The sequence below is a fragment of the Suncus etruscus genome, chromosome 5, assembly GCF_024139225.1.
Source record: "Suncus etruscus isolate mSunEtr1 chromosome 5, mSunEtr1.pri.cur, whole genome shotgun sequence".
Classification (NCBI taxonomy): Eukaryota; Metazoa; Chordata; class Mammalia; order Eulipotyphla; family Soricidae; genus Suncus; species Suncus etruscus.
In genome coordinates this window covers 75,192,466-75,217,672 of record NC_064852.1, presented here as the reverse complement: position 1 = coordinate 75,217,672, position 25,207 = coordinate 75,192,466, and the positions used below count along the sequence as shown (strand labels likewise).

The 25,207-nt window shown below is 37.2% G+C and overlaps 1 protein-coding gene across 9 annotated transcripts in view; it reads right to left on the bottom strand.

The window, feature by feature from the left end:
- PKP4 (plakophilin 4) overlaps nucleotides 1-25,207 on the bottom strand; it is a 292,898-nt gene that overhangs the window by 68,222 nt on the left and 199,469 nt on the right. For 6 of the 9 annotated variants that reach the window (XM_049773094.1, XM_049773098.1, XM_049773095.1 and 3 more), the window contains 4 exons: nucleotides 11,880-12,011; nucleotides 11,578-11,768; nucleotides 7,570-8,122; nucleotides 1,774-1,962 (listed from right to left, as the gene is read on the bottom strand). In XM_049773094.1, the coding sequence (XP_049629051.1) occupies nucleotides 1,774-1,962; nucleotides 7,570-8,122; nucleotides 11,578-11,768; nucleotides 11,880-12,011 (1,065 nt within the window). Of the gene's footprint in view, nucleotides 1-1,773; nucleotides 1,963-7,569; nucleotides 8,123-9,333; nucleotides 9,406-11,577; nucleotides 11,769-11,879; nucleotides 12,012-25,207 lie in introns of those variants that run through there. The other 3 variants (XM_049773096.1, XM_049773097.1, XM_049773101.1) reach the window with 2 other exon arrangements.

Sequence of the window (25,207 nt, the reverse complement as noted above, 5' to 3'; positions counted from 1 at the left end):
TCTGAGTTTACATGAGTGAGCCCTGCTGCATGTCTGGCAGTTCACACAGTCACCAGCTCCACTTTGTATCTTTTTTATGGGGTGGGGGGTAAAGGGAATACTTGGCAACATTCAGGAGTTACTCATGGCAGGCTTGGGCGACCACATATAGGATACCAAGGATCGAACTTGGGTTGGCTGTGTACAAGCCTATTGCCCTACCTTCTGTGCTATCACTCTGGCCTGGTTCTTTTTGTTTGTTTTTGGTGGTGCTCAAGGCTTACTGGGCTATGTTCTCAGAGATCACTTCTGGTCATACTCAAAGGACCCTGGAATGCTGGGGACTGACTATGGGTTAACCTTGTGCAAGGCAAATGACCTACCAGCTGTACTATTTTTCCGTTCCCTCCATCATCAGTTCTGCTACAGTGAAGAACAGTTGTGAGACTGGACTGCACTGGTGTATGCATTAGCTCCCTAAGTTTATACATGCTTTTTTTTTTTTTTTTTTTTTTTTGGTTTTTGGGCCACACCCGTTTGACGCTCAGGGGTTACTCCTGGCTATGTGCTCAGAAATCGCCCCTGGCTTGGGGGGACCATATGGGACGCCGGGGGATTGAACCGCGGTCCGTTCCTTGGTAGCGCTTACAAGGCAGACACCTTATCTCCAGCGCCACCTTTCCGGCCCCTATACATGCTTTTCAAATTCTGTCCCAGATTGAGTCAACCATAAAGAACATTAATTTAAAATTAGATACTTATTAAGAAAAATAAAAGACATTTTTGCAATAATTCTCAGAGACAAAGAAAGGAGGGCTGCAAGGTCTAGCTCACGACATGAATCTCGCCACAAAGAGTGGAGAGTGCAGTTAAAGAAATAACTACTCTGAGAACTATCATAACACTGTAAATGAATGAGGGAAGTAGAAAGCCTTTCTAGAGTATAGGCGAGGGTGAGGTGGGGAGGAGAAAGATTTGGGACATTGGTGATAGGAATGTTGCACTGGTGAAGGGGAGGGGTGTCTTTTACATGACTGAAACCCAACCACAATCATATTTGTAATCAAGGTGTTTAAATAATGATATTAAAGGAAACATTAGACACAAGTGTTCAAAGGAAATCTAATATATAAAGATACCAAATATACTCGACCTACATACATGCTAAATCAAAAACAATTGAGTGTCAAGTAACCCATCTATGGATTTTCTCTAAATATAGATTGCATTTTACAATATGCAACTAAGTGTATAAAGAAATAGGCTAAACAAAGGGTTTCTCTTCTGAGCCTAGAAATAGTACACCTATCTGTCTGCATGCAGTAGACCATAGTTAAAGCTCCAGTACCACATGTTCCCCTGAGTACCACTAGGTGTGATCCCCAGGCAGAACTAGGAGTAGCCCCTGAACACTGCCAGGTATGGCCCCAGACCAAAAAAATATCACCACCGCCTTCAACAACAAAACAAACCAACCCAAACCCCCAAACGAAAAGACTTCCTTCTAATAGATTATAGTCATCTAACCTGAAGAGTCAGATTTATAGTCTTACAAACTTATCTGTGAATTAACATATAATCATTATGTTCATTGATTACATTGACCTAAGGTAAAAATATATCACCTATAAATAGGTTCTAAAATAACTTGTTTATTGATCTGCTGTCACAGGATCTTATCTAACAACCCAATTGACAGCAGGATTTTATTATAACACTAAAAAGAATCTCAGTAAAATTCTTGTACCCTGAATCTGTGAAACTGGGAAATAACTAAACAGAGTTGATGCTCACCTGAGCCTGTACGGTACAAAGCTGTCTGTGATCCCTGGAGCTCCACGGCACCATGGTTTGGGCTGCGGTACACAGGGCTGTAATAGGTCCTTCCCTCGTAGATAGGAGTGATGTGCAAGTCTGGAGACACAGCTGAGCGCAGGTCTTGGCCCAGCTGGCTGTGCTGACTAGCATAGGAACTCCTTAAGCCTAGAGGCAGAAAAACTATCCCATTACAAAATTGAAAAATAGCAGTGAAGTTAAAAACATAGCTGAACTAAACTCCTAGTCAGTGAGACCTAATGTTAAATATAAACACCAAATCTAGTGAGTTTTACACAAAAAAAGGGATGTTAGATATAAAGGATATCAGGTACATTCTGGCAACAAAATGAAAGGATGTTTTCTAAGAATAAAACGCATTACTACATGGTTTGATATTCTGCACAATCTCTAGCTGCAAATTATTTAATGATGACCAAAAGAGAATGCCTCCAATTTTGATTTTCATAGTAAAAAACACAGGACTCATGGCTCATGCAGTTCTCTTTTTCTGAACTGCAGAACTACTCCCTTACCAAGTCAATGATTAGCATTTAAAGGCAGAGCTCCACCATATCTCATTCCTCTTTATCACAAGATGGGTACTCTAATTTGTGTTAATTAAACCACACACAGGTGTGAGCCCTTGGTGTTACTCACTGATATAAATGTGCTAAATTCCAACACCTACAAAATAGAACTTCTAAAGATTAATATTTAAGAACTATTTTGAAATACGCCACTTAGTCAAGTAATGTTCACTAATAATAAACAAGTATTCTTTTTCTACTGTTCTACTTTTCCCACTGTATTTCTCTATTAAAAAAAGAACTTCTTTTTATAGAAACCTACATAAAGATTCCTATTGTTCTATTTGTAAAATAAAACTTAGTACACTGATATTAAATCATTAAGATATTCTTTTATTGCTAATAACTTATGTGTACACATGGATTCTGATTTTAAAAAGTAGATTACAAACTCAAAGACTTTAACGACTTAAAAAACATTCCATATTATGATGTTCAACAGTTTATAATTCATCCTTATTGTTGAGTAAAATTTTCACTTGCTAATAAAAAGTTGCGGTTACATTCTATATAGGAGAGAAAACACAAACATATCTGAAATCAGTGAATGAGTATTTTCTTTAAAAAATACTGTAAGCAATGAACACATTAACTAATTACAAATGGTAGAACTGTTCACATTTTGTTAGATAAATCAAGTCATAACCACATGCAAATGATCATGAATGTCAATGACAAATTTATGTCGCTAAGTAGTAAGGAAGTAGTAAGAATGTCAATATATGATGTTTCTAAAATAAATGATTATTACCCTAGACAGTAAGGAGATGGAAAGAAACTAAATAAAGCAAAGGAGGCTTGAGCTACTGGTGTTCAATTTGCTAAATAAAAAGGCTTCAGCAATATTCTAATTGAGAAAATATCCAGTCAAACCTTCACATTTCAAAACTACAGAAACCAAAAGTAGAAATGTGAGCCATTCTGGGGAGGGCTAAGTGGACAGTGTGGTCAGGGCTCTGTCACTGCACACCCATTACTGGACACAGGTTTCTTCAAGGACCAATGAGATACATGATGTGAGAAACCAACTCAACTGTCTTCCACACACAGACTATATAAGAACAAGGTATATCAGGAATCCATGGAAGAAGACATGACACACTAAAGAGGATTGTAAAATTCTTATTTTGAGGATATTTCAAGTTAACAGTCTGCCTCCCCACCATGCCTCCCACTGGCAAGAGTTCTTATTCTTGGCAGAGTGCAAATTCCATTTCTTTATGAAGCCAGAGTATATTGAACAAAATTATATATTTTTATTAGTGGTGACATGGAATAGGCAGGTAAATGCATCTAGTTCATGATAATCTTATCAATACAAGGGTATTTTTTTAATCACCCAACAAACCACAACTTGGTTCACTGTGACACTCCAAGTATTAGTAACACTAGGGAAAAGGCAAGCAGACTGTGGATCTGTGACTCTCCACTAGGATTTATGCTATATAAAATATTCTGTAAACATTTACAATGATCTAACGAGAAAAGGTAACTCATGCTTAGAACTACCAAAAAAAAAAAAAAAAAAAAAAAGAACTACCAAAAAAAAAAGGCAAGCAAATATTCATTTGTTACAGGATTCTTAGGAAGCCTAAATTACTTCATATAACATTATATGGGATTCAAATATATACTGTTTGTGTATATATATGTATATATTATACACTTTGTAGCATTTTCTTGATATTAGAAATATTTGGGGGCCGGGCGGTGGCACTAAAGGTAAGGTGCCTGCCTTGCCTGCGCTAGCCTTGGACGGACCGCGGTTCGATCCCCCGGTGTCCCATATGGTCCCCCAAGCCAGGAGCAACTTCTGAGCGCATAGCCAGGATTAACCCCTGAGCGTCAACGGGTGTGGCCCAAAAACCAAAAAAAAAAAAAAAAAAAGAAATATTTGTAAATTAAAAATGAATATTACAAATTTTTACTGTCCATGTGTTAAAGAAAAAAGTACTTATATAACAACTAAATATTCAAAAATTGCATAACCTTTACAAATCAAATAATATGTGTATAAAGTACAGTACATTCTAATATCTTTACAATAAAGAAGTAATTATAGTCTATAATTATTTTAAAGATCATTTCCAGAAGTATATGCAGAGTGATTTTCTTTTTCTTTTGGGGCCATACCTGACAGTGCTCAGGGGTCACTCCTGGCTCTGCACTCAGGAATTACTCTTGTTGGTTATCAGGAAATCATTCATACAGGATACTGAGGATCGAACCCCGATCAATTGTGTGCAAAGCAAGTGCCTTAACCTATCATTTCTGCCATACAGATTAATTTTTAATATTTAACACTCCAATAATTTTAACACTTTAATAATTTTAATAATTTTTAATTTTCTATTCCACATAAAGGAAAATATCTCTTACACAATATTATTTACTAACTAGTTGTTACTTTTGGTGGCGTTTGTTTTGGGCCACATTTAGTGTCGCTCAGGGGTGATTCTTGGCTCTACACTCGGGACCAAAATGAATGCCAAGAACTAAAATCAGGTAGGCCATATGGAAGGCAAGTGCACTTTACCCACTGTACTACCTCTCTGAACATCAATCTCTATATTTGCAACTGCACCAACACACATTATCTTACCAATTACAATGACACATTCCTTATGATTTAGAACATTTATATTTAAGACATTAAAAAGAAACATTGGTTCTACCTAAAATGGCTTTCTATTCTGTCAAAACCTTTTTGGAGGTAGACCTACTTTTTCTGTTTTAGAAAAGAAATTTATACCTATTGTATCATTATGTATATTATGATCTCCATACATTCAAAGTGAATCCATTATGAAATCCTGCTCATATTTATCAATTGGTAAGTTATTACTTGAGTTATAATTAGCTTGAGTACTCATAAAAATCATGAACCTGGGGCTGAAGAGATAGCATGGAGGTAAGGCGTTTGCCTTTCATGCAGAAGGTCATTGGTTCAAATCCCGGCATCCCATATGGTCCCCCGTGCCTGCCAGGAGCGATTTCTGAGCATGAAGCCAGGAGTAACCCCTGAGCACTGCCGGGTAGGACCCAAAACACCACACACACACACACACACACACACACACACACACACACACACACACACACACACAAAATCATGAACCAAAGTTCTTGAACATCATTTTCTGAATAATAAAAAGAATTAAAAATGATGATCTATGTTCAAATAAGAGGATAGGTAGATGATAGAAACAAAGTTTTCACAGAATATTGAGGGAAGCCTTGTGCTATTTTTGAAGACTTTCATTCTAAAAGAAAAAATTCTGTGATAAAGAGGTATAATTATTTTTGTGAGACATAAAATTTGATTTTACCTGTACTGTTAAAAAAGCGGGCTTTTTAAACCAAGGAAGATCAGCCCCACTCAGAGTTAAACAAAATGACAGCATTTATGTGCTCACCTACATTTTCTGTAACAGAGATTTCTGCATAGTGGTTCAATGCATGCACAGTAGGGGAATATAGAAATCCCCAGAACTACTTATATTTTAAGATTTCCTTTAGAGGCAAGAGTTCATAAATGATTCCCAACCTCACATTGCTGCATACTTTTCAGAGACATGCCAGAAAATATCTAAACTAGAGTGCATTTCTCTGATAGCTGAATGAGAAAATGGATGAGTTTTCCATGAGGAATTTCCTTTGAGCTCAAAATCAAGTTCAACACTAATTTTTCATGCAAAATTATTCAATTAAAAATAGGAAAAAAAATCCTTTACCTGTCACAGAAGCTGCAAGAAGATAATACATCTTATTGTATAACAATATTAAAAACTTTTCTTAATAAGAAAAGCCAGAAAAAAACGTTAAAAGACAAATCAAATACAAAACAAAGAGTTCAACTGAGAAAAGTGTAGTAGAATTTCCATGTAATAAGAATGTAGAAGCAGGGGGTGGAGCAGTGGCACGAGCAGTATGGCGTTTGCCTTGTGTGTGCTAACTTGGGACGGACCTTGGTTTGATCCCCTGGCATCCCTGATGGTCCCCCAAGCAAGGAGCGATTTCTGAGTGAGTAACCCCTGAGTGTTACTGGGAATGACCCAAAAAGAAAAAAAAAAGAATATAGAGCAGGTGCTGGAGTGATAGCACAGTGGTAGGGTGTTTGCCTTGAACGTGGCCAACCCGGGACGGACTCCTGATTATCCCTGATATCCCACATGGTCCCCTAAGCCTTCCAGGAGTGATTTCTGAACACAGAGCCAGGAATAATCTCTGAGCACCACCAGGTGTGGCCCCAAAACAATAAATAAATGTTAAAAAAAAAAAAAGAAAATATAGAGCTATCAGAGCTGAAGAAATAGTAAAAGTGGTAAGGCACTTAACATCAGGTTTCAATCCCTGGCCATCCTGGGCACCAAGATTAATTCCTGAGTACAGAAGTAGGACTACTACTGGGTGTAGCCCCAAAACAAAACAAATCAACAACAAGAAGAAAAGAATAAGATGAGTCCAGAGCAATAATACAGCAGACAGGGTGCTTGTTTTGCATGTATCAACCTAGGTCAATCCATGGCACTCCATTTGGTCCTTGGAGCCAGCCAAGAGTGATCCCTAAGCTCAGAACCAGGAATGACACCAAGCACTGCTGGGTGTATCTTCCCCCCCCCCCCCGCCCCCAAAGAAAAAACATGAAGAAACTAAAATCAAAACGAAAAAAATACAGATTTGGGGGTGGGGATAGAGTGATAGTACAAGAAGGTAAGTTGCTTGTCTTACACACTGCTGACTCAAGGTTAATTTCTGGCACAAATATGGCTCCTTGAGTTTTCCAGGAGTGAATTTTCAGTACAGACCGAGGAGTAAGCCCTGAGCACCATGAGGTATGGAACAAACAAAAAACAAAAACAAAAACACAAAAAGAATGCAGAGCTGGGGAGCTGGAGAAATGTCTCAATAATGGGCTCAGCACATACAAAGCATTGCAAGAGGCTCCTCAGAACTGCAGTCAAGAAATCCCAAGCACAGAGCACTGCAGAATATAGGTGCCAAAATGGGGAGAAAAAAAGGGGAAAGAATTAAGAGATCCTGAAAGAGAAGTCAAAAACATGTCTGAAGTATAAATGTTGAGAGAAGGTTTCCCCATGAAACACTGCTCCTTTTCAAGTGCAATGAGAGACGCAGGGGAGTTGCCTCTGGGCTTTGAAGCAGGGCTACAGTCACCTGTACTTACCTGTCAGGCTGTCTGGCCGAGGTGGAACCATCCTCTCATAAATGTCATACGGCTGCTGTCCAAATTGCTCCACGTCGTGAACAGTCCTTTGCAGCGAAGGTCCCAGATGCTGTGGTACGGCAGTCATCCCTGAACGTTTGGGGGAGGAGGACCCCACCTGACCTTGGGATGGAGAAGCTACTCGAGTCTGTGTATCCGTCAAGGTCAGAGGGGAACCTACTCTGGTGGTGGTTTGGTACTGAGGGGTTGGTCCGTTGGGGTTGGAGGTCTGCCGGGAAGTGACTGAACCAATCCGACGTACAGCGGTAGGAGAGGTGGGTCTCTGTGCAGAGTATGGAGAGGCAGCCCGTGGGGCAGGTAACGTGGTAGAGGAGTACACACTGGGGTTCAGTGGTCGGGAGTCAGTCACCGATGGAGAGCCAAATCCACTACCCAGAGAAGTTCTCAGTGACCCCCTTGAAGGAGACACGCCTGTGCTGATAACATAAGAAGGAGACTGTGCTCTAGATGGAACTGAACTAACTCTTCTCATCGCCCGACTGGCTACTGATGGCTGATGAAAGGAGGGGAAAAAAGAAAATGGGTTTATACATTGTCATCACAGCAAAATAAGCACATAGCTCATCACAGAATGAATGTGAATCCACAATTAATTTTAGGTGTCTATTTAGAAAAGCTTTTTAAAAAATATATTTATTTAAACACCTTGATTACAAACATGATTATGGTTGGGTTTCAGTTAAAGGCTTTAGAGTTGCATTTAAATTTTTCCATACCACATATTTCTTGCTATATTTTGGGGGGAGATGGTTTACTCTCCACCTTTACCCCTTCAGAATATTAAACTCAACCAGAAGAAAGAGATATAAAGATATTTAATAGTTAATTTTTATCTTTACATTGTTTACATTCATTACATACATTAAAAATTTTTTTAAATAACATATAAAAGTATTTTCCAAGTGTGAAGGATTACTGGAGTAATTTATTCATTTCATTGACTACAACTTCAGGTTTGGTCAAGGTAACAGATTGGTATACAACAGCATCTTTAATTATATCATTCTCCCAGTAGCTAGAACTGTTTACTCTTTATTAGGGGTGAGTCTCACTAAATAAAACAGCAGGTTCTTTGAATGTGGAATAAGTGTATGCAGAGCTAGGGCCGGAGGCCAGTGCTCCCTCCTCTGTGAATTTACTCAAAAGTTTAGCAGCACAGCTGCTCTAGTCAAATTTGTCTCTTTTTAAGCTAAGTGTGACTTGTACTGATTCAGTTGTTTACTTCTCCCTCCTTTGATATATGAACTCTAATCTTTAGCTGGTGGATTTAGAGATGCAAATAAAGACCTGCGATTTCTACTCTGGTAGAAGAAAAGCTCAAAAATCTCTCCTTGGTATCTGAACTAGGCAACTGTGAAAATAAAAAATAAATCCTCCTGCCATAGTTGGCCCCTTTATAAAGGTTGGATGTGATCATTACATCTTTGATTCTTTTCCTGATGCAAAAGGATAATGATGGAATTTGATGGTTGGACCGGGAAACTGCCAGTAGAAGAAGAAGCAAGAGACAGTCACACTGGAGGTACATGGCCAGGACCAGGTAACTCTGTATCTCTTTAGCAATTTCTGGAGTTGAGTTGCAATAAATCCCATTTTGTGATCACAAAGGAAGAAATATGGAGATGTAAGCACCATTCAAATATGTGACGAGAGAATATATGTTTTGTTTCCGGAAGTTACAAGTAATTGGACTAGCTGCAATACTTGCTCTGAATCTCACAGCAGTGTTTAGGATTAACAATTCTGGAAAGGTAACAGCCATGGAAGAGAGAAGGTCTGAGAAGGAAAGAGGTGATCATTAAATAAGGCAAGAAAGAGGGGATTTAAACTTAATTTAGAAATTAAAAACTATGCTTGAGGTTTACTAATAGTTCTAAAAATAAAAAAAATTTCATAGATGAACCAACTATTACAAAAATGGGACAAGATTTGACCCAGATAGCTGGAAATGTATTCTCTAGGTAAAGGGCAAATAAGTTTTAGAGATCCCCTTGCAACCTAAGTCTTCAAGTACAGGAACAAAGCATCTTACCATAAATCTAAGAACAGAAATAGAAGATGGAACAATCAGTTTTAGGGCTAGAGGAAAAAAGACAGTTCTCTGTAGTTAAGAAAATTACTATTCTGAAGTGTGACTGCTTCAAGTCTATAGACACAGAAATTCATTCAGCAAAGTAGATGGATTCTCCTAAGCGTTAGGTTGAGCAAAGCTTCTCAAACATTTCCTCCAAGGAACAACCCAATCAGTTTAGAAGTAGAAGCCTAAAGCACGGACTGGGACTGGGCAGTTTGCCACAGGTATAAGATTTCCTATCTGAAATAGGAAATAGAGCACTGTACTTTTGTGTTAATAAAGAAATACTTCTCATTACTTAAAACTTTCCAATAAGTTACTGAACAAGGGCACAATCATATCACATTTCTTGTTTAATGCTGAGGCTCTAGTGGCTCTATCTTTAGTATTATATTTAAGAAGCATGATAGTTTTCAGTTTGCAGAAGGACACCTGACAATTAATTATCCTCATGATTCCTACTACTTAGGACTTCTATCACTGCTATTAATTCTAGTATGTGGTGGGGGATGAAATAAAAAAAAAAAGCCAATTAATGAGAAAGAAGCTATGGAGGTTTTAGCAACATACATACCATTCTTAGTTTGTGTGTGTGTGTGTGTGTGTGTGTGTGTGTCTGTGTGTGTGTGACACCCGACAGTGCTCAGGGTTTACTCCTGGCTCTACTCCAGCCCCTAAAGTAGACATTTCTAACTTGAGAGTCAAAACTGAGAATGGTGGGGCTGGAGAGATAGCATGGAGGTAAGGCATTTGCCTTGCATGTAGAAGGTCGATGATTCAAATCCCAGCATCCCATATGGTCCCCTGAGCCTGCCAGGAGTGATTTCTGAGCGTAGAGCCAGGAGTGACCCAAAAACAAAAACAAGAACAAAAACAAAAACCAAAAAAACAAAAAACAAAAGAAATGTCTACTTTAGCAGAATAAACATGCATTTGTGAAATAACTTTATATAGACAAGAATATCTATACTGTAGAAAAGCAAAGTAATGTATTTTCAGTAAACAATTCCAGTGATGGAATCCTAACCAAAAATGTTATAGTGGCAGATCCCATTTATATAGGTATGGGACTCGTATTCTGATCTTCAGGATAGGACTCTTTAAAGTGTATTTTAGTTCCAGAATTAAACAAACAAAATAATCAAACATGTTATTGTTACTCAGGTGTCACTGTTAATGGCTTTAATGTTCAAAGTTATTGCACCTTGACCACCTCCAAAGTGTCCAAAACCTCACCCTCATGTCCTTGTGTCACTTTTCGTCTGACTCTTTGATCCAACTCCTCCAGGCCCCTGCACACATACGAACTGCTTGTAATCTCAGTTTTCTAATCCAAGGCCAAGGGTTCAAACTGTCTATTTCCTTGTTTTGTTATCTCTTGCTTTCTTTTCACACTCACTCACTCTCTCACTCACTCACTCACTCACTCACTCACTCACTCACTCACTCACTCACTCACTCACTCACTCACTCACACAAAGTTGTATCTTTTTGGTGGTGTTGCTGGAAATCAAAGCCAGATCTCAAATATGCAAGACAAAAACTTAGCCTCTGAGTCACATCTTCAGTCTCTAGACTTGTCTTGAATTGCAGACACTGAACACTGCCCCCTGTACACTGTTGTACTCCTCCCCTCATATCATATCAAAGTATTCCCTGGTATTTAGGATTTGTTAATATATTACAGCCTATAGAAACTAATATAGTTTTGGTTTTGGTTCTTATATCATAGACTCAAATAATATAAAATGATTTTACTATTTTAGTTTATACATTTATTTAAAACTGTTACATTTTGAACTTCTGCTTTTAATAAGGAATGTATAAAATCAGGAGAGCATTTCTTTACAAGGATCTTGATGTATCTGACTTACCTGAACCAGAGTTTGTCCTTCAGCTCTTGAATTCCTCACCAAATGGTTATTGGTTGATCCTATGAATGAATGCTGCAGTCTATTATCTGCCTTACTCAAGTTCTGGCTGTTGTGAAAACTTCCTGCTTCCTGGTATCCACTGTCGGAGTAAGAATTCATCTGTGTTGAACTTCTTGAGTTACCCAGTGACCCTGCAGGACAGACAGCAGGAAATGGCTTCATTTTATAAGCTGAATGCTCATTTTTTTGAAAAAAGAAAATTTTCAAGATAAATCTAATGCTTAAAAGATAACACAACAGACCCTCACTTTCATGGAGTGATGTCTGTTCTGGTGAGTAGAGGTTCCCTTGTTCTGGCTCTGTCCTGCTGAGATAGTTGTTGGAATGGACAGTTTCAGAAACTCTAGGCTTGTTTACACCAGTGTTTGGCACATCTGTAAGCATAGGATTAATTAGTTAAATCAATATTTCAGAAATTCTTGTCAATATTTTCCAGTAAATCCTTTAACCTACTTATTATTATAAAACTTTTAACCTTAATTATTTTTGTTCTTTTCATTTTGGAAGTGTTCCACATACTCAATTTGTTAATACATTTTGCTAAAATATCACATGAATGTTGTTTATCCTGCTTCCCCAGATCCAAATGGACTTATACTCAATGGTAATTTAAAATTTGAAAAAAAAATTATTTCCATATCCCACCCCCTGCCAGAAATCTTCCTGGCAAGTTTTTCCAGAAGGTTGAACAAAATGAGTTGGAATGGTGATTAATGTTTTAAAAAAGACTACTTATATGTCAGTATAGTGAAAGAGTTTTTTTTGTTTGTTTGTTTGTTGTTTTTTTTTTTTTTTTGGTTTTTGGGTCACACCAGGCAGTGCTCCAGGCTCAGAAATTGCTCCTGGCAGGCATGGGGGTGAGGGTGGGGGTGGGGGTGGGGGTGGAGGATGGGTGGGTGGACCACATGGGACACCAGGATTCCAACCGATGACCTCCTGCATGAAAGGCAAACGCCTTACCTCCATGCTATTTCTCCGGCCCCAGTGAAAAAGATTTTAAGAGTACTCATAATTTTAGTTTGATGATGAAGTTTATTAGAGGAGGGCTTGCTTTTTATGTCATAGTTTATGTTGTATAAAAATAAAAAGATTTCTACACTTTGACTTAATAAAAACTTTAATTTCTTATTCCTTTACTTATTATTTTTTGTGAATTTCCAATTTAAATGTAAATAAATCAACATGAATATTTTTTATTCTAGTCAAATACCTCTCAATCTCAATCTTTAACATTATCATTTTATTGACATGAATTTAAAAAGCACAAAACAAACTGGGCCAGGATTTGACTCAGTAGGGGAGGACCTATTATTCATGTGTGAGGCCTAGAGTCTAATTTCTGGTACAGCAAAGAAATGGAAAACAAAGAAGAAAGCCAACAAAACAATTTTCTATTTTCCTGTTCTAATTTCTGCGTTTTGTGTTATAAAGTGCAGTAGCACAGACCACAAGGCCTTTTCCAATTCTGTTAAAATATATTTTCTTTTTTCTGATTATCTTCAAAATACATTTGCCCTGTTCTGATTGCTATCACTACATCTCTTTCCTCAAATCTAACCTAACATTCTGAGTTAAGCACATGTTAAGAATTTCAATATCTCATCGGTCTTTTTTTTCATTATTCCTTCAGTCTGTATCACAAGGCCCCATTACTTGTCAGTCTTTAAGAATGCAGCCATGAGGAAAGATGTGAGATATGGTGTGTTCGCGCACGTAACTGAGAGAGAGTGTGTCTGGTGCAAAGGAGTTTAGGAAACTTTTTCTAAAGGAAATAACTACTGTCTATGCAGTGTCCACTTACAAGAGGCAGTATTACTTTTTATTTGAGTTTTAATGAAGTAAAATATTTAATCAAGGAAGTATGAGAGAAATCCCATAAAGTAAAAGAAAGGAGTTACACAATCCTAAACTGAATGCAAGTGATTCCAGAACAAAATGTTCTCCTTTTTTTCTCCTTCTATTGCCTTATTCTCTTTTCTTTCTTACAACACTGGTATAGTAATTTATTAAAACATAATGAAAGTGCCAAAGACCAAACACTGTCTTTATGTAATTTAGACTGCTCTTCACTCCAGAAGCCCATTCCCCCTTTTCCTGTTTCTACTTGGTAAAGTCCAAGGGATACTATGTATTTCCTGTGCAGAGGAGAGACTTCCTGGTATTTGTTCATTTTCATCTAATTTGCGTAACATAACCTGCTGTAATTCTGTCCACATCATAATAAAACTTTCACATTTTAGTAATACTATTAATATCTCAAACAAATTCCTACTAAGAACAGCAGTATCTTTTTACTGACTCAAGTGTTATATTGTGCTGAGCTTTTATTTTATTGTGTTTAGAAAAGTTTATTCATAGAGAAGATAAAGGCTTTTTTTTTTCTTTTTTTTTTGGTTTTTGGGCCACACCTGGCGGTGCTCAGGGGTTACTCCTGACTGTCTGCTCAGAAATAGCTCCTGGCAGGCACAGGGGACCATATGGGACACTGGGATTCGAACCAACCACCTTAGGTCCTGGATCGGCTGCTTGCAAGACAAATGCCGCTGTGCTATCTCTCTGGGCCCAGAAGATAAAGGCATTTAAGCATTGCTGACCCAAACTACTTTGGAAAACCAAATATAAGATTTGTGAGAAAATTGGGAAATTTCACTGCATCCTCAACTTTTACTTTGAGGTTACATTCAATCCTGGTCATTTCTATCCTATGGAAAGAGTCAGTGGTATTCTTAATATAAACCTCCTACTTGTTTAATTTTTCAGTTCTTAAATTTGAAATTTCAATAAAGATTGCAGATTGTGTATGATTGATTTCTCTATCGTATTCTAAGTCATTGTTAGGCTGACAATACAGGAGAATGATCTACTTCATTTGTAGGACTTCTATTTATGAGTATCCAGAATTCCAAACATTTGAATATAACAGTTCTTGGAAAAGTTTCATTCAAGATTAAGTAAAACACAGGGTGTGGCAAGCTAGAAGAATTTTAAAGGGAATTTGAATGCCTGGGGAGAGCTACCCAAGAGATGTTATCAGAGCAGCTGCCTCCCTTAATCTAAGAACAAAAGGAAATCAAACACAAGTGGCAACAAACTAGATAGATGGGAAAGAACAACTGTAAAAAAACAAAGATGTGTTATACATGGAAAAATGTATTTATTAAAAAAAAAAGTAAAAGATATTTAGATGGTGTTTAGCTTCAACAAAATTTCGGACTGGGCCCGGAGAGATAGCATAGCAGCATTTGCCTTGCAAGCAGCAGATCCAGGACCTAAGGTGGTTGGTTCGAATCCCGGTGTCCCATATGGTCCCCTGTGCCTGCCAGGAGCTATTTCTGAGCAGACAGCCAGGAGTAACCCCTGAGCACCGCTGGGTGTGGCCCAAAAAACCAAAATTCGGACTAATGCATCAAAGCTTTTGGCTTAGAAACACTAGGGGGCATGATATTAGAATCTGAGAAAAAAAACCCACCATAGAAACAAAAACCCATTAAAGTTCTGTATATACCTTCATTTTTTTCTTAAAAGCCACAACAAAACAAAACAAAACGACAACCAAGCAATTACAAGGTATTATTTAATTAAGTAACAGAGGAATCTTACAAATCTGCAATTCATAAACTGTTAAGCAATACTGTTTGTTTATATTCTTTTGGTTAGTTTGTGCTTTGGTTGTGGACATTTGGTGTTGTAGAAAGGAAAGGTCCACTTCTAGCAGTGTTTATCTGGGAATGTATTAACTAGGGCAATCAGGCAAGTCATTCGCTCTATCACTTGAATCACATCCTCAGTCCTTTAACATTTAACATCCTCAGCTTTAACATTTAAGAGAAGCTATTTAAAAGTAGGGTCAAGGAGATAGCAAAGGATGTTGAAGTTCCCAGTTTGATACTCAACACTATATGCCTCCACCAGAAAACTGGTCAGAGTATTCCTGAGCTCTGTCTCCTAGCAACTTCTAGAATTGGTCTGGTTTTCTCCTGAGCACCACCAGGGTAGCTGTAAATCATGAGCAAGGCTATAAAACTATAATTTAGAGTTGGCTTATTGTGACTCAACACAATTAAAACTCGAAATAAATAAATATGTTTATAAGACAAAAACTGGAGTGTAAATAATTTTAATCTATGTATTGAAGAACATTTACTACTTTTGAAAAATCATAAACACATTGTGCAAAGAAGAGAACTCAAGACAGGGAGTACAAGCCTGACCTACACTTCATCCTTGGTACCTCTTGGTCCCCCTTGTAGAGCCCTGAACAGGGCTCTTGGCATTCCTAAATGTGGCTCCCAAACAAAAATATCACAAACATGTTTCTTGAGACACTAGAAATATTCTAAGAGGGTATTTTCAAATACCAAATCTATCAAGGGGCATTTTAGGACATCAAATTAGCATCTCCCCCAAACAGAAGCTGTTTAAAAACAGAGAATTAAAAATGTTTAAATATAAAGAATTTAAACAAGTTTCTGGGTATAATGAAGTAATCTCCAACTTTGTTTAAGACAAGGTCACCAGAAGCATAATCTTTCTTAGTAAAAAAAATTCATCTTAGTTGATAAGAGAAAATACCAATAAATAAGGGTTATGAAAATCTGATATTACCCACCCATTGTGCACTTACTAAATGATAGAAAACAAAGTGAATTACTTGGAGGCACCTCCCAAACATTTGTCAAGTGTTCATATAAATATGTGTGTCTAAGGCCTTACTGGTTTAGGGACTTGCTAAAGAACTTTAGATTAATGCATGATTGTTAATTTACATGTCTTTTTATGATATCTGAACAATGTATAAATCATTTTGGAAAGAGCAATAGTCACTGAGACTTTAGTATATGCAACCTGGTGACGGTCTTTCAGTCTAGCATGCTTTGATATCATGCTAGATTCCCCTGCATTTTCCTGTCCTGAGTTGCTATCATGTTTAGGATTTGTTCCAATGTAATAGACAGTTTACTGTTGCAGGTTTCTTGGGGGTGCTAGCAGCACACAATTTAAGGTAAGTAATAATCTGTGTCTGTAAAAAAATTAAGTATGTCAGATTTCTTATATCTCTGGCCTCTGCATTTTATTATTCTACATATTCAGAGGAATAACTCTTGTGAAAAACATTTTTTGTGGGCACTTAACTTCCTGTTTGTCTCAGGGTATGTCTTTTCTTATAAGTCTCCAGGTGTAGAGAGGAAAAATATTCATCGAGCAGCAGAAATAGTCTGGTGCTATGGATAACAATAAAGCTGTTGGCCAAATATTGAAAAGAGACCTGGAGAAATGTCCTGAAAAGTCTCCTATTTGGTAACTTATCTTCTATCTAACACAATTTTTTTTTTTACAACAGGTCTCCTTTGTGTGGGAGAAAAAAAGATCAGTAGAAATACTGTTTCTACTGAGTGACAATGTAAATAGACTGATGAAAACATATAGCATAAAATTTATTATAATAGTATTAGCTAATATTTTAAGAATTTTACTGATACAAGACTACAGAGATTATTCAATGATTTAGAGCACATGATTTGCATGAGGTCTAGGTTCAAACCTGGGCACTACATAGGTCCTCAAGCACTGAGCAAGGCTATTGCTGACTGTGCATATCTATACCAAAGGAAAAATTATTACAGGCTCATAAGATTTTACTGACTTAAATAAAATATATTATATATGGGCCCGGAGAGATAGCACAGCGGTGTTGCCTTGCAAGCAGCCGATCCAGGACCAAAGGTGGTTGGTTCGAATCCCGGTGTCCCAGGAGCTATTTCTGAACAGACAGCCAGGAGTAACCCCTGAGATCACCGGGTATGGCCCAAAAATCAAAAAAAAAAAATTTATATATATATATATTTACATATATATATATATATATATATATAGAGAGAGAGAGAGAGAGAGAGAGAGAGAGAGAGAGTATTCACTAAAAAGTTACTTTTAATGGTAATAATGAAAATGGAAACTGGTATAAGACTAAAATAATAATAAAACTGTTTTTGGTCTAGTTCTCTTGAATTGGATAGGTTCTTGAATTATGCATATATGTCTTATCTTTAAATGTTAATAAAATAAAGGCTCTAAAACTTATACTTATCTAGAAAGTGTTCTGTAAAAAGCATCGGAAAGAAATGTTTTCTAGTTCATGTATAATTTTGTTCTAAACATCAACTAGGATGTCTTGGAATCCATGGTGAAAGTTTAGCAATCTGGTTTTCATTAGTAGAGTACGTAAAAAGTGTATTTGTATAAAATGCTAAAAAGTGAGTTATATACTTTCTACAATGACAAACCTGGAAAGTATTTTAGTTCTGTATGTCACCAGGGAGACACATGTTCATTAAAAAAAATTACCTAAATTCTGTTCAGGTTTTTAAATGATAAAAATAATCTCTTATGAGGGGCTAGAACAGTGGCGCAGCAGTAGGGCATTTGCCTTTGCATGTGGCTGACCCAGGACAGACCACAGTTCAATCCCCTAGCCTCCCATATGGTCCTCTAAGCCAGAAGCGATTTCTGAGCGCAGAGCCAGGAGTAACCCCTGAGGTCACTGGGTGTGGACCAAAAACCATAAAAAAAAATCTCTTATGAAAAAAAGTCCATAAATAATCCTACTAAAATAGGTATTTTTATTTTTAGTCTGAGTGCAAGTTTTTGACTTATGATTTAAAAAAGCTTTAAAAAAAGTGGGAACAGGTGCTGGCGAGGTGTCTGCCTTGCAAGCGCTAGCCAAGGAAGGACCACGGTTCCATCTCCCGGCATCCCATATGGTCCCCCCCCACACAAGCCAGGGGCAATTTCTGAGCACTTAGCCAGGAGTAACCCCTGAGCATCAAACAGGTGTGCCCCCCCCCCAAGAAAAAGTGGGAACATAAAAAAAAAAAGTGAGGACATGTTTCACCAGAAGAGCACTTGCATTGCATGTGTGAGGCCCTGGGTTAGATTCTAGCACCCAAGGTCCCTTGAACCCTTGAACACTACTGGAAGTAGAAACATCAAGAAAAAAAGAATTGGTAGAGATGGGGGGGGTGTAGTGTCATCTTCCACTTGAGTTTAACAGGCAGATGTTCACATGAGGCCATAGAGCTTTTGTTTCCTATGGAGGAAGATGAAAGAGTGGAGGGATCTGCTGGAGTGTAAAATGTCAGTCACTGAGAGAAAATAGGTGCTCACAAATCAATCATCACTCTACAATTTCAAAGATGGTTTCAAACCTCTTATGGAAGAGAATGTTACTAAGAATAGACATGGAATGTTTGATAGTGAAGATAAAAGATTAGATTCTCATCCTTAAAAAAAAAAACCTTCAAAAACCTAACAAACGCAAAAGCTAACATCAAAAGAAAGTAACCAGCTAGATCCTCTATAACTTGGCATTTCTACATTTTCCCCTTTGTACTGAATTACTTTTCTAGTAAAAGTGAGTTTAATATATCGGATGGAGAGATTATACAGTGGGTAAAGCGTCAGCCTTGTTCAATCTACTGCATCTCTTACGGTCCCCTGAGCACTGCAAGGAGTATGGCTGTGGCTCCAAAACAAACAAAATAACAACAACAAAAATCATAATGCAGTCAAATGCAGATTAATTTTAGCTAAGAATGTAATCTGAGTTCTGGAGTAGCTTTTCTGATATTTCTCAAAGTCACAACCACAACAGGAGGAAATGTGGCCCTGTGTGAGGGTAACAACTGAAAAAGATGGACAATTTCTAGTTTATTTTAGATAGTTAATAGAATAGTTCTTCATTTATCATTAAAGTAGTCATGTGAAAAAGCTTCAATATTTGACATGTTTATATTAATTATTAAATGTTTAATTATAAATTAAAATGGTAAATGTAAAATTGCCTATGTAATTTTCATAATTCACAATATTTAAGATTCTGGAATATGTGCTCATATGTTATGCATACATACACATATGTATACATATACACACATGTATTTGCTAAAGAAAATGCTAATATTCTTATCTGGTAGTTACCACATATGCATACACATTGTGACAAGGGTAAATGTCTAAACTACAAGAAAGGTCAGACACATTACAGATAATTTTTCTTTAATGAGGGTTCATTTCACAAAATCTCAACTGTATAAAAATCAACTAAACAGAACATACCACTTGGACATACATATTAATCTTGTAGCATAGGTAGGGCTAACCTTCAGAGTACCACTGTTTATTGGCTTTAACTACATTAACACTCTGACATACTATTTTAATCCCAATATTTGGAATCTTTTATTGGAAAAAATTCAATTTAAATATTTTACATTATAGAAATTTCAAACGAAATTTGAAATTTCAAATAGAGAAAATTATAATTAACTACCTGCCAGATTTAACAACTACAGCAGTATGCCACACACTTTATGCTCCATTAATCCTTTCCCTTCCTTCTCTGTAAGTTTCAAAATAGATCACACCATATGAGTTAATTCTAAATACTTCCATATGTATCTTCATAAAATAAGACTTCATAAAAATCATTTGATCTCTTGGGGTCGGAACGGTGGCGCAAGTGATAGGGTATTTGCTTTGCATGTGGCTAACCTAGGACAAACCGTGGTTTGATCCCCTGGTGTCCCATATGATCCCCTAAGCCAGGAGCGATTTCTGAGCACATAGCCAGGAGTAACCCCTGAGTGTCACTTGGTGTGGCCCAAGAAACCAAAAAAAAAAAAATCTTATCCTGCCAAATAATGAGTTCATATTCAATTTTTTCTCAGAAATGTCTTTCTTCAATTATATTGAAGTAGGCGGAAATAGGGTACACTGATGACACTATGATTATTAGGATCTTTAAATCTAGAAAAGGACTCTCATCCCCATATTTTTATGTTCTTGACCTAAGAGAACCAAGGAAAAGCCCTGTGGGATGCTCAACATTCTAAATGCACTGTCTGATGGATTTCTCCTGTTGTCATTTATCAATCTTCCAACCCTATTATTTTCTAGAAGCAGAAAATTAGAGCTGAAAGTTCTGAGGCCAAACTCTTGTGGGTAGAATCTTTATGGATGGAGATGCTATGTACTTGGCATTGTATCACATCACAACTTTAAGAGCTGCTAAGATCAGCCAATTCAAGAGGTGGCAGCCTGATCCTTCTATTTTCAATTTCTTCAACCCCCCCACCCCCCTTTCTCCTAACACAACAGTTCTTAACTTTGGTAGCACACTGCAATCAACTTGGCTGGGTCAAGTAAAGATTTTAGAACTACTGCTGTCAGAATCATAGGTCCAACGACTGCAATTGCATCAGCTAAATTGTGGTGTAATTATTGAGACTTTAAAACACTCCACATATTTCTAATATGCAGTGAGACTGCATGTCTGGGTAATCCTGAAATACATTTTGTATAAGGCAAAGCAGGATCCACTTTTTTAGTTTAAGAACAACTGCTATACTTATAATTGTTACTGATTTGGGTCTCACAATTTAAAGAACTGAGGCAGTTTAAGCAGAAAGTTTCTAATGTTCTGTAGGTAATGGGATTATTTTTTTGGGGGGAGGGAGGTTGTTTTTGGGCCACACCAGGTACTGTGCAGGGATTTATTGTTGGCTCTGTGTTCAGGGATCACCCCTGGTGGTGCAAGAGAATCATGTGCTGCCAGGGTTCTAATTCCAATTGACTGTATACAAGACAAGCACTTTATCCACAGAGCTATTGATCTGGCTCCAGACTATCACAACAACAACAACAACAACAACAGCAGCAGCAGCAACATTATTTTTTGTATTAGTAGTTACTATTAAGCTTTTTACAGAAAAAAATATTTGTGAAACCACAAACTCAACAACACTAAAACCATGATACCCAAACTTTAATAACCAAAGTTAAAAAGGTACTTGTTATGAATTCAGGCTGGAGGAAGGGGTCAGGGGTGGCAGTGAAGAGATAAGGAGACTTATCCAGTGGACACTGGGAATATTGGTGGAGGGAGGCTGACAATGGTGGTGGGATTGGTGTTGAAACATTGAAAGTCCACAGCCCACCTATGGATAACTTTGTAAGTCACAGTGTTTTAAATAAATAAATAAATACAACCCAAAACATTTGTGACCAATTCAAGTTAGATATGAAAACAGAGGAATGCCAAACTGAAAAAAATAAACATGATAATTTTATTAGATTCAAAATCAGGTTGATCTCCAGTTTTCTCTAAGAGCTAATCAGTTAATAGAATGGGACAGTTTGCTGGTCTGCAGGCAATGTTCTGATGTTATGAACATTGAATAATACCACCTTCAATGATTTTTACTATTCAATCTCGCATAAACCTTGTAATCAGAAAAATTAGAAACACAGTTTTCTTTAATAAATTAAAATAATTTATTATATTTCAATATTCTTGCTTTACACCTTCTAGTCTGTTATAGGACTGATTGTAGATCAGTACAAGGAGGAGTATGTTTGTAGGGAACTACTTGGTCCTTGAGAATTGGCATAAATATTATTTAAACTTGGGAAGTCTTAAATTTTTTTTTGGGGGGGTGTCACACCCGGCAGCGCTCAGGGGTTACTTCTGGCTCTATGCTCAGAAATCTCTCCTGGCAGGCTCAGGGGACCATATGGGATGCCGGGATTTGAACCATTATCCTTCTGCGTCTAAGGCAAATGCTTACTGCTGCGCTATCACACTGGGCTCGGGAAGTCTTAAATTTAAATAATGCAGAAAACATCTTTTTTTTTTTTTTTTTTTTTTTTTTTTTTTTTTGGTTTTTGGGTCACACCAGGCAGTGCTCAGGGGTTATTCCTGGCTCCAGGCTCAGAAATTGCTCCTGGCAGGCACGGGGGACCATATGGGACGCCGGGATTCGAACCGATGACCTCCTGCATGAAAGGCAAACGCTTTACCTCCATGCTATCTCTCCGGCCCCTTCTTTTAACATTTTTTTTTTTTTTTTTTTTTTTTGCAGAAAACATCTTGAAAGGATGGGCAATGGTTCACAAAGTAGAAATGCATGCTGAGAGCATGCTTGAGCACTGTCAGTGGTAAACCTCACCCTTCCAGCACCCAAATAAAGAGTGCCTCCAATCACTGTTTAGTGTGGTCCCCAAACAAAAAACTTTTGGAGTAAGCCTGCACTGGGGAGGCTTTAGCATGAAGGGTGCTAAAAAGCCTAATCAAAGGCTATTTGCAATTATATAAACACTTTCTGAGCTATAGTTTATGCTTCTAAAACCCCATTTGGTCTCTCCATGCATACTTTTGTTGTTTCCTCTACCCAATAAGCATTTAACCTCCAAATAACCCCAAACTCAAATTATTTAGAGAGCTACTTCTTTTGTGAGACCATTGGCACATGAATACTTCTATTTTATTTCTCCTTAACTTCTTTCTATGTATTGATAATTAAATTCACTATTCTCACTCCTCCAAAAGCAAACACAAAAAGGACTCCAAAAGGATTGACTAAAAAATCTCCTTAGCCCACTACCATATATGGCAAACATTTTTGCTGGGCAAATTGACATTATTTAGCAAAAATAAAAATGTATGCATCTTGCCTGTGTAGTTATTTTTTAATCATTATTTATCAAAGCAAAAATTGTAAAAAAGAAAATGTTCACTTACATAGAAATGATTAAATATGCTTTCTAATACTAGATAAGCATCAAAGAGAGATTTCTATTTACTCATTTAAATTTTTAATAATAATTCTCCTGGCTCTGTATGTAAAGATCACTCTGGGATCGTAAGGGATGATTTTGGTGCTAGGGATCAAACCAGGGAGTCAGTACCCACGACATGCTACCCACTGAACTCTTGGTCCCACTCCAAGTCATTATATGTTAATATATAAACACGTGAATAGTTTAAGTTTGCTGTTAAGAAAAAAAAAACAGAAAATATATAGTCTATCTGCATGGTCATATACATCAATTAAAAAAGGAATGTGGGGGGCCGGAGAGATAGCATGGAGGTAAGGCGTTTGCCTTTCATGCAGGAGGTCATCGGTTCGAATCCCGGCGCCCCATATGGTCCCCTGTGCCTGCCAGGAGCAATTTCTGAGCCTGGAGCCAGGAATAACCCCTGAGCACTGCCAGGTGTGACCCAAAAACCAAAAAAAAAAAAAAAAAAAAAAGGAATGTGGATTGTGGTGCAATAATCGGTGATGTAGAAAAGAAGAAAATGTTTACATTTTTCTCCAGATACTCATAGACTTGTTTCTCAAAAGAAGTATCTTTACTTTCAATTAAGTCATTAATAAGTGAAGAGTTAGTGGCAATCAGGAGGTTACATCACCACAATGGAGGGAAGAAGGCTGCTGTGACCAAGTGGCAAAAAAAAAGGCTTCAACAAACCGGGAGGAAGAAACTAGACCCTACTACTGGTATCAAAAAACACAAAGGAATACATACAAAAATACTGTCATTTGTACAACTCATGGTTATAATAAAAAATAACATCATAAAAAATAATATTCTAAACCCTCAATAAAACAGTTCTTTATACATGGCTGCTATCCTAATATCCCATTTATAAATATGCATATATAACTTCTGTTATATCTCTTTCATAAATTCTAAACATTTCTAGTGAAGCATAAAGTGTTCCCATTTAAGTTCCCATCTCATCTCATAATGTGCTGATGCTTTCAGTACTACAAATTACTTGCTCCAGATGGAGGATAAAAGAAAAATTGACTTATGGTTATTCTCTTATTTATCTTCAGCATTTGTTTTATTTTATTATTTTAACTGTTCCATAGAAGATATTTGTGTACATATGCTTTTTATTTTCTTTTTCCCTTCCTCTGTAGGTGTGTGTGTGTGTGTGTGTGTGTGTGTGTGTGTGTGTGTGTGTCAGAGACCCACAGGGCATTTCTGGTGGTTATCAGCCAACCACCCAGTAGTTCACTGTGGGGGGTCCAAGGTGTCAGCACTGCTCAGGTCCTGAGTTCCAGGGATCACTAGGGACACTCCAGTGAGGTTGGGGGCTGCCAGTACTATATCTGTGACTCATGATACCAGGAATCAAATCTTGGATCAGGCACACTCAAGGCACATGCTCTAAGCCCTGTGCTATCCCAAGAGCCCTATATATAATATAATATATATATTATATATATTATATATATTATAATAAAATTTAAATGCATAAACAAAATGCAGAATTTAACATCTCTAAACTCATATTTAGTTGTATATGTTAAAATCTCTAGTATACTTAATACTGTCAGTATATATACTATACAATGATTAAAATGAACATGTTGAAGATTAAAATAATGAACATTATATATCATACAATAAATAAATGGATGCAGGGAGTTAAGTAATATTATCATTTAAAAATTCCCTTTTAGCCTTCTGCTTTCAAGCCTATGCTTTCTCTGGACACAAATCCCTTTCTCTCCTCTCACATCTCTCTAAATTTCTTTCAATAAACCTATTTTGCTTCACTATTTCACTTCCTTCTGAAATTCTTGCCTGCAAGAAAAGATGACAAACCTGAAATGCCTATTCTGAGGTTAGGACTGACTTTCTTTTTCTTCAAAGAGTAGTTCCTCTCTCCACCCTGAGGTGAAGACTTCCTGAGGTTGGACTGTGGAAGTCCATTCTTGCT